The sequence below is a fragment of the Anser brachyrhynchus genome, assembly GCF_964034855.1.
Source record: "Anser brachyrhynchus genome assembly, chromosome: Z".
Lineage (NCBI taxonomy): Eukaryota > Metazoa > Chordata > Aves > Anseriformes > Anatidae > Anser > Anser brachyrhynchus.
The window spans coordinates 10,564,573-10,574,786 of NC_137697.1; the positions used below are offsets into that span (position 1 = coordinate 10,564,573).

Below are 10,214 nucleotides of genomic sequence, written 5' to 3' on the forward strand. Positions count from 1 at the left end.
CAGGCCATTCATCCCCGTTATATATTTTTCCTGTCTGTATTTTTTTTTTCATTCCTTTTTTCTAAGGGAAAAAAAAAAGCTCTTGTGCTTTAGCATTAAATTTCAGGTTTCCTAGCAAGTTGTCAAGAACATAGTCGCACATACATGCCTTTAAGCTGAAAATTGGCTGTGATTTATCAAAGTCAGAACAGTATAAATAATGCAAGTCTTGCACAGACGTTTTGCAATGTAACAGCCAATGGCCTGCCAACACAGCATTCCAAATACACAACCTCTACACTGGTCTCCAGAGTTTCTTTCCTCAAGAAATTCTGTATGATAATCAAAGGGCTGTTAGAAGGCAAATGCACCCTAATGGTGTCTTGACAGCTGATATAGTGTATGATCATATGCAGAAAGAAGTCATGCATCCTTAAGGTGTATAAGGATAGTAAAGGATGCAAAATTCTGCACTGTCAAGACTTTGCTAACAAGCCAAAATGAAAGAAAAATGATTTACTGAGTACCCGAGGCCTGGTGCATAAAACAGACTTAAATAAACTCAGTGCAGCCTAAACTTAAATATTGTATTCAGTTCTGAGCTCCACAGTAAAAAAAGGGCATTAAGATACTTGAAGGCATGCCCTCCAGAGGAGGGAAACAAAGCTGGTAACAGGGCTGGAAGGCATGTCCTGTGAGGAGAGGCTGAGGACACTTGGGTTGTCCAGTCTGGAGAAAAGGAGGCTCAGAGGTGGCCTCATTGCTCTCTGCAGCTTCCTGAGGAGGGGAGGCAGAGAGGGAGGTGCCAGTCTCTGCTCCCTGGGAACTGATCACAGGACACAAGGGAACAGCACAAAGCAGCACCAGGGGAGGTTCAGACTGGACATTCTTTACTCTGAAGGTGGTCAAACATTGGAACAGGCTTCCTAGGGAAGTGGTCATTACCCCCCATTCTTCTCAGTGTTCAAGAGGCATTTGGATAATGTCCTCAATAAAATGCTTTAACTTTTGGTTAGCCCTGAAGTGGTCAGGCAGAGGGACTAGATGGTTTTTATGGTTCCCTTGCAACTGAACTGTTCTGTTCAGACAAATTTGTCCACAGCCAGTGAGGAAATCTGAGGTAAAATGATCAGTGCCTATGGTGACAAACCACATTCAAAAAAACCCCAAAACATCTGCCTTCAGGTAAATGAACGTCAAGCCAATCCATATGATTTCATGATGAGTTAGTGCCAGATTTTCTTTTGAGATACAAAAGCTCCTCCTTAAACACGTTTCACCAAATACATTAGGATTATGCCCAAGTTCTGACTCTTAGTCACAGTAGCATGGTAAAAACAGATGGAGTTTCTTGAAAATAAATTAGAAAAAGCAGCATTTCTGACACACATTCAGCACGGTCAGCAAACGTCACCCACCAGGAACTTACCTTTCTGTGATTGTTTCTCTGAGACCACTAGCAACCCCTTTCACCACTGTACTAGCCTTTGGTGTCAGCACTACTTGAGAAATAAAAAAGGAGCCCTTCTTTCTTCTTTCAGTGATTGATGCCTGGAGGAACTGAATCAGTTTTTCCGGATCTGTTGTGTTTGCCCATGGAGCTGGCATCATCTGGCCTGGCCAAAGAAATGGTACCTCGAGAGCCACTGGGCTGTGATAAAAAACCAGCACTTGGTGTTCCTTTTCCCACAGGTACTGGAGGCTTACTTCATGGGCAAATATAGCAGGACACATTTTGTTTCCATACGTGTCCTTGAGCATTTGGACAAGCTTTTCATGATGATATTTCTGCATCCCATAGAAATGATTGAAGTCCAAGAAGACCACTTCTTTTGGGTGGTCAGCAAGAAATGCATTGATCTCTTCCAGGCCCTCCTTGACTTTGGCACTGAATAAGCCGTGAGCAAAGTAGAGTTCGTTGTCTGGGTCTCTTGGCTTGGTGGAAATCCTAAGATCAAAATACCGAATGCCTGCCCCCAGCTGGCTGGTGAAGTTCATGGTCTGTGTAGCCAACCACTTCCTCATCAGCTTTTTAGCTACAGTCCCAAAAACAGACACAAAATTCTGGACCGTTTCTGGCTGTTCAGGCCCAACCGGAGAGGCTTCATCAATGTAGAAGCTAAAGGAGTCATGAGACCCTAAAAACACAACAAAGGAAAATAATCAATATTGGATTTACATGTTAGAAGGCATTAGTGATTCTTTTTTACTGAATGTAATTTTCTGACCTGTACCATTACTTGACAACAAACTCCTCCCCTGTCCTTTTTCTCAATACACAACCTTTGCCTGGCAGCATTTACCCACCAGAGCTTCACAGGAACATGACTGAAAGGCAGTGCCTGCTTTACAGCTTATCTGGGCTCTCCCTCACTCTTTTAGCTCTTACGCCTTTTATCCCACTTAACTCAGAGGGCTCTGAACGTCAAAACAAGCCTGATGTAATTCCAGCAAAGTCAGACATGTAACAAATCCCTAGAGCCAACAAGAAGATGAGAATCTGGCCCTCCACACTGAATCGTGCACTGTCTAGTTTACAGAACTGAAGAAAAAAACACACACTTTTACTTGAGTTGAAAAATGCCAGGACATGTAACCTTTCTGACCTTTATTTCAAGTCTCATCTGGTCATCAGTAAGATTACTAAATGCTGTTTTCCTTCATAAATATACCTCTAAAATTCTTTGATTTCCCTCGTTACATAAATGAAACAGAGCTAAGGACAGCATTATGTTTCTCTGCTAAAACACAGCAACTTCATCGTGTGCCTTCAACAAGAACAGAACTACTATTTAACATACCTATGTAAAGAGGTTGCCATTTTCTACAGCATAAGGTAGTTGCATACAAAAATACCTAAGACAATTTGCTCTGCAAAATTCTCTTTATGTCAAGGTATGTCCATTAAAAAAAAGCCACACACTTATTTTAACAAGCCTTTAGATCTTTACATGAATGAAGCTGATAATGCTAATGCTTTGGACATCTGCAAAAACATGATAGTTCTCCGTAAGGGACTTTGCCTTGCTTTATGGAGGGATAAGCTCACCCTAGGAGATGCTATCATCCTTGTCTACTACCAGCTTTCTCCAATCTACACAGACCGTCTGACCAGTCTCACTGTCCCAGCGGTGGAGGATGCTGTTGCTCAGAGTCACCACAGCAAGGAAAGGAGGTCTGCTCCTCTGCCTGCGCCACACCACTTGCAGAACTCCTCCAAGATCAGCACGACTCGCATCTCCAAAACGGACTGTAGTGCTAAGCACTCAGAGACTCAACTCCAAGCATCAAAAGGAGTTCAGAGAACAAGTCGTGTCTTCTGCTATTGATGCTTTTTTAGGTGCTTTTCAAAATCACTTTCCAAGGCACTCATGCTGTGACAAATACGTATCACATTAGCGAAATCCTGCTAGTCAGTCATTTCTGATGGCGATGCTATTTTAACTGAGCTGGAACAAACCCTATAAACTGAAGTGACAGCTGTAAAATTTTCTTCTTTAACAATAAGTGGAGTCATGACAAATCATCTTAAACTCTGGCTTGAATTTTGCTTTGTTTAATCTGAGAAACGTCTTAAAATTTTGTACACCCCTGCTTTCCACAGTTGTCTCTTTGAACTGCATTTTACTAATATTAGATAAGTTTTTCATTTTGATGAAGCTTTCTACTGCTATGTGTTGAAGCAATACCATATTCTTCACAGCACCTGATTAGATCACGGACTATCTTGTTACACACTGATATCCCAAGGGGCCAGATCTGCATACAGAATTTTAATGGTAAAACAAATGATTAGAGCAGCGACTTATGTTTCAACAGTGAAAAATCAATGAGATACATTAAACGTTCTGCTCAATGTAACCTGCACTAATCTAGAAATCAAAGTAAATCCAGTCCTGTTGAAAACAAAGCGTAGTTATTGATATTATCAAGGACGGATCTTGCAAACTCTTCACTTTGTCCACTGACGTTCCTTTGATTTCAGTAGGATTTACGTCAGAATAGGTATATATGTACAAACAAGAATAACTGATTGCAGCAGTGGGCCCCAAATGGTAGTAAGATTAATTAAACCATTTGCCCTTTATTGTCAGTTCTGTAGCCTCTGGGAATCTGCAGTTGCAGAAGAGGCAGCTAAGCTTGACCACCACAGCCAATATGCAATGTATACTGTGCCAAGCACTACTTAAATCTGCTGAAGTCAAGAGAAGCAGCACAGTTCTCAGGGCATAAAACTAAGGTGGAAAACTTGACAGCTGGCAGCTACCAGCTATCACTAACACAGAACATGGGGTGGGGGGCAGAGGGGAAACATCGTAGATAGAAGCTACAGACCATTACAAGCAGGATAGGCTACATTTTTTTTTTCTTAATTAAGGGCTTCATGCACATGTTTGAATCTAAAAATTGGGTGAAATTTCACAGTGGGTGCAAGGTACAGAGAAGAAGACACAGGACACTGAGAAAGTCCGTATTTTGTGACTAGAACAGGAAGGACCCACTAAATTCCACAAAGAGAAAATAAAGCTTAATTAAACTTGGTTTACAACAAAAAGAACTGATGTGAGCTGAGCTCTTCCAAAGTATGTAAAGGTTCCTCCTGACTGAAAGAAAAACAGCAAATGTTTTTCTCTTTCCACATGTATAAGTAGTTTGATCAGGTCTTTTGAATATTTATTCTCATCATGCACTCATTTGTATTCCTTCTGCCTTCAACCTGCACTCCCGTCTGAGCCAGCTTGCTCGCCTAACTCTGGGAAATTCAAAATCCTTACACCTGGCAGAGCAAATTAGTGTATGACCTTTTGTACTGCCATGTCCCAAATCACTATGTTCCTGGTAACGAGAGGATCCTGTATGGACATACACTTGTTTTAAGCAAGCAGCTTTCTTTCCAGTCTTGCTTTGGTACACAGGGACACTCTCGTACTCCTTTGCCACTGGGAAGTGGACTTGTCAGCTCTCTGCATAGCCAGATCTCTGCTCCTATAAAGAAAGGATGCAGGGTTGTCCTGTTTTTGGCTGGGATTAAAGTCAGTTGTCTTCATAGAGGCTGGTATGTTGTATGATGCTGTGCTTTGTGATGAAAACAGTGGTGATAACATGGCAATGTTTTGGTTGCTGTTGAGCAGTGCTCACACAGAGCCCAGGACGTTTCAGCTCCTCGTGCTGCCCTGCCAGTGATGAGGGGCTGGGGGTGCACCAGGAGCTGGGAGGGAACAGGGCCAGGACAGCTGGCCCAGGCTCGCCGAAGGGGTGTCCCACACTGTGTGGTGCCGTGCTCAGCAATAAAAGCTGGGGGAACAAAGGAGGAAGGGGGGACGTTCGGAGTGATGGCATTTGTCTACCCAAGAAACCATTACAGGCGACGAGCCCTGCTGTCCTGGAGGGGCTGAACACCTCCTGCCGATGGGAAGCAGCGAGTGGGTTCCTTGGTTTGCTCTGCCTGAACGCACGGCCTTTGCTTTACCTGGTAAGCTGGCCTTGTCTCAATTTACTCTATCAGTTATTGAAACTGGGCAGTTTGGGTTTTTTGGATCACAGATGGTGCATGTATTTTAAGTGTCTCTTGATAATCGTTTCTAAGGTTGAGAGATGAGAAATGAAGCCTTTGTATCTCTGGGGAGTGTGGAGATAAGCAGACAGAATAATTTAGGTTGGATGGGAGCTCCAGAAGTCATCTGGTCCAACCCCTGCTCAATTGCTTCAGAAGTTTTCTTGCCCTGCATTAAAGTCTCCTGCCCTGTTCAGCAGCAGACCAGCATTTTCCTTGCTTTCTTTTGCTGCTGGAGCTTTCTTTAATTGCAGGAGCTCTCTGTTGCCTTTCCCACCCCTTACAGAGTTTTTGAACTTAGACGTCAACTAAACACTTTTCAGACATTCAAGGGTAAAATATGCAGTATCATTTAGACTGCAAGAGAACAGCTGCTTGTACTCTTACTATGGAGAATGGTCTCCTGTTTTCTTTAGTGAATTCCCTTAATAGGACAACTGGGAATATAAAACCCACTGTTGCTCAGCTATGGACATATTTATGGCTTCCCTGGAGGGCTAACCCCCCATTTAAAAAATAATTGGGCTCAGTGCTGAAAAAAATCCCTCCGGGAGAATGTGTTTCAGTTCAGAATTGTTTCTTCAATCCCACCAGAGATTTACAGAGAGGCACAGCAAAGCTACTATTTTCAGTGGCTAAGCCTTAACACATCATTCATAAAGAGGGCAGGCACAGCTGAACTTCACTCTTCCCTCCCTTTGCCTCACTGGGAGCTCTGGCCATCCCTCTTAACAATCACTTGGCAAATGGCACCTAAAATAGAGGTACTGATTCAAATGGTGCTGCCCAACGTGCCCCTGACAGCAGCAATCACATTCTGAAGGAGCACAAGCCACAGCAAAACCCCAAACAGGAGCAGAGTTTCACAGGTTTGGGCACCCTTTGCCCTCCTCACCTTCTCTCACAGATTTCAAACTCCTGCCTCTGCAGTGGAAGTTACCCAGCGATTGCCAGAAGTAGTCTTTTACTGCTGCTTTGGGTGTCATTAGAAGCTTTACCTGCTGTTGTTTCCTATATTTAGGAGATGACATCCCTTGGTGACTACTGCTGAAGCATCACATGCTGAGGCAGTCTAAGCTTTTGGAAAACATCCTTGCCAAGAGGGCTCTACAGAGACTGACACCAGATCACAATGTTTCTCGGATGCTGCAGAGGACAGCAAGGACAGATTCCCTGACATCTGGTACCAAAGGCAACCAAAGCACATGTGCTCCCCGTCTCATTTGGTCTGTTCTCGCCATCTCGTTTGTCCTAAAAAAACAGTCACACAAGGACAAAAACCTCTGTGAATCTTTACTTAACAACATTGTGATCAAGGAGCAGCAAAGTCTTTGTGCATGAACACTAGACTTGCTGCAGCTTAATATTGTGTTTCAGCTTCTTTTTAAGACAGCTGAGCCCTCACTGCTCCCCCAGCCAAAGCCGCAGCACATCTCAGGAAGTCAAAACGTGCTGGCAAGAGCAGTGGAACTCAGGCTTCATAAAACCTTTAGTATTTAAACTGCTTGGGTGACACAAACTTAGTTTGGTAAAAAGACTGCCCAAGACAGCAACACAAAAGCAACTGTGGGGAGAAAGAACACACTATATATTGTGCAGTGGCCCAGCCTCCCCAGAGGTAACTGCGTGGCTTATCAGCTCTTCTTCCAATGTGCATCAACAGTTGTGAGCCCATAACTCCAGCTGAAGGTCACGGGGCTTACAGTACTCACGTAATGCAAAAATCCAGGTAACAGAGAAGTCAGGGTCAGAGCATGAGCACACATACAGCTTACTCTGGTATAAATAAGCCCAGCGGCTGAACTGTTAGGCTGGCCACATTAGGTTACCGTGCAATGCAAGCAGACAACCCTCTGCTACCCATGACACCTCAGAACAACCCCAAAAACCCTGTCAAAACTATATGAGAAATATCTGGGTTCTCCAAGCACCACGCTGCTGTTCCAAGAAGAGCAGTTAAAGATGCACAGACAGCCCCGTGCAAGTCAATTTGGATCTGGAAAAGAAAAGCTACAAACGCTTCCCCCAGACCTTTGTCTTGTTCTGTACCTGCATCAAGAAGCCTACAGAGGTGGAACTGGCCACCTCCCAGGTCTCATCCACTCAAGCCGATGGTTGTGACCACGCCAGCTGGCTGGCAAGGGAGCTCATCCGCAGCCTCGCTCCTGCACCTCAGCCCCCGAGAGCTGCACGGGATTTCTGCAGATCCCCTCCCATGGGCAGTTCTGGCACTGCCTGCGGGTGAGCCAAGCTTTTCAGAAAAAGTTGCCTGCAGCACGAGCAGGATCACACTTAGCTTTTGGCTTTCTGAAGGCTCAGGAAAACTTCTTAAGGGAAGGCCAAAGCAGTCGGCACTCTTCCCAGAGTCCCAGTCAGCCAAAGAGCCTCATATTCTTTTACCTTGGTATTAGCACAGAAATCCCTTCTTAAGTCAGGCTTTTCTCTAAAGGAGAACAGTGTCTTTTCATAGGTAACAATATCTGGCTTTTAGTCAAGTGAATTGTCCGATCAGAAAATAAGAAAAAAATATTCTACAAGCCCGCATTTTGCAGGTGGTGAGCTAGCCCATACATAAATCAACCTTAATAGCCCCATCCCAAGTGGTGAAAACAGAAGAGCTATTTTATTTTTTGTACATAAAGCCTTGAAGTTTCTATTGAATGAGACAAACTAAAATGAAGACATTTTAAAAATAAAGCCATTAAACTTGAAATGTCTATGAGGAAACATGAACATAAATCAATCCGCTTCTTAAAAATCAAATCTTCCCCCAGGTCACACAGCACAAACAACCTGATACACAGACAGTCAAATCTCTCAAAGCCACTGGTTTTAACCTGTGAAGTAAACATTTTAGTTTTTACAAAGTATAAGTACAGGGATGAATTAACCTTGGTTTTCACTGGGAGATTACAGATAAAGTACAAGTCCAGAGCCCAATTCTAGGAACACTCAGCTGTCTGAATGCTCTTAATTACGAGCGCAAATGTCTGCAGGAAAGAGCCCCATTTTCCTCCAGCTTCTTTCAGAATAATAGAATTCCAAATTGCTTTGGAGTTTCAAGTCACACCAGCTAAATTGCAGTCCTCAAATATCTGGGAGCAAGAAGAGGCATGCAGTGACAAAGGAGAAAATGTATTCTGGTTGTGCTTGAAAATGTAAGCAAAAAGGTGACAGGAGTGACAGAGAATGAAGCTGTTAAAGCAACATTTGTTAGATTACTATTAACTTCGCAAGAATTTAGATGCTGTTGCAAATACAGCACAATTTCCCCATCTGAAATCTACTCCACAGTCTGCCCACGTCCTCTGTGCCAGTTGTATCAGCCCCAGCAACTCTTCTCTTCCCCCTCTCAAAGCTAATATCCCCTTCTGCCTTGAAGACCTCACAGATAATGTGGGAAAAGGAAAGGAAGAGTTTGTTCCCATCCTTCCTGGAAGCGGTAGCCTTCCCCTCACCTGCCATCCTCCTGCTGGACAGAAAGGTGCATTTTCCCTCTTCCATCAGAGAAGGCCTGGACCCCCACCAGAACTGCGCATAACCCTAACTCCGACCTCAGTCCCGCATGTGGGGACAGGCCGTCAGAAATCTGTGCTGTGCTGCCTCACTGGGACGAAGACTGCAGGCAAACCGTGTGTCAAGGAACAACCTGAGAAACCAGAGAGGTGCACAGTGATTGGTATGCTGACATTTTAACGTGGTTTGTTGGCAAGGGTGAACAAACCCGCTGTGTGTTAAAATAAATAAATAAATAAATAAATAAATAGAAAAGTCACGTTTTGCCAACCTTTGCCAGACGTGGTTTAATACTACTTCTGCCATGGGCGGACCCTGCATTGCTCAGCCAACACGTCCACATCTCTGATGGAGCACCTTAATCCACATTCAGCAGCACAGCACACCTACAACAGACGGCAGCTACCGTACCAATAGCCACGGTTTAGAGCTCCACATGGTAAAGTATAAAACATTTAAAACCCAGCACAAAGCAAATTAGCAAATGTCTTTGGCATCCCTGCCTATGGCAGGGGGGTTGGAACTAGATGATCTTTGAGGTCCCTTCCAACTCAAGCCTTTCTATGATTCTATGATTTCATATATAATACAGAATAGAGAGTTTTATCCTTCAGAGAATCACAACCTAATTGAGGTTGGAAGAGATCTTTGGAGCTCATCTGGTCCAACTGCCCTTCTCTTGTGTCTAAAGAGAAGGAAGTGAAAGAAAGATATTTTGACAGACAGCTACAAATCACTGAAGACTGCTTAAAAAGACTTGTCTGCATCAGCTTCTTAGCTAGGGAGAAAGATGAACTGTTAGTCCCCCAGTCCAGAGACGGCATCCCATGTCTACTGACCAACTTTCAGATCAGGAATGGCTCCCTGCTTCTGTTCTCCCTATGCACAAATCAAATTTTCATGCACAAGAAATGATTTTAGCAACTATTTACTCTTGTTCTCTAGCGTCTCCTCATCAAGCATGAAATACTCCTGAGCTCACACTTTGTTGTGTGCTTTTGAACATGGCTACAATTGCCTCCGAGGGGAGCCTTTGTTGACACTGCCTGCAATCTCCAAGTCCCGCTCTTTACCCTCTCCGAGAGACATTACCATTTGAATGCTTTTTTACGTGACAGCTTGTGGTCTGTGGCAGTGCCTGCGCTGGGGAAGTGTTTCTGATTGC

General features: G+C 43.9%; 1 protein-coding gene across 3 annotated transcripts in view; it reads right to left on the reverse strand.

Moving 5' to 3' along the window:
* PLCXD3 (phosphatidylinositol specific phospholipase C X domain containing 3) overlaps nt 1-10,214 on the reverse strand; it is a 91,706-nt gene that overhangs the window by 35,016 nt on the left and 46,476 nt on the right. For all 3 annotated transcript variants that reach the window (XM_080575041.1, XM_080575040.1, XM_080575039.1), the window contains exon 2: nt 1,409-2,117. In XM_080575041.1, coding sequence (XP_080431167.1) covers nt 1,409-2,117 — 709 coding nt within the window. The remainder of the gene's footprint in view (nt 1-1,408; nt 2,118-10,214) is intronic.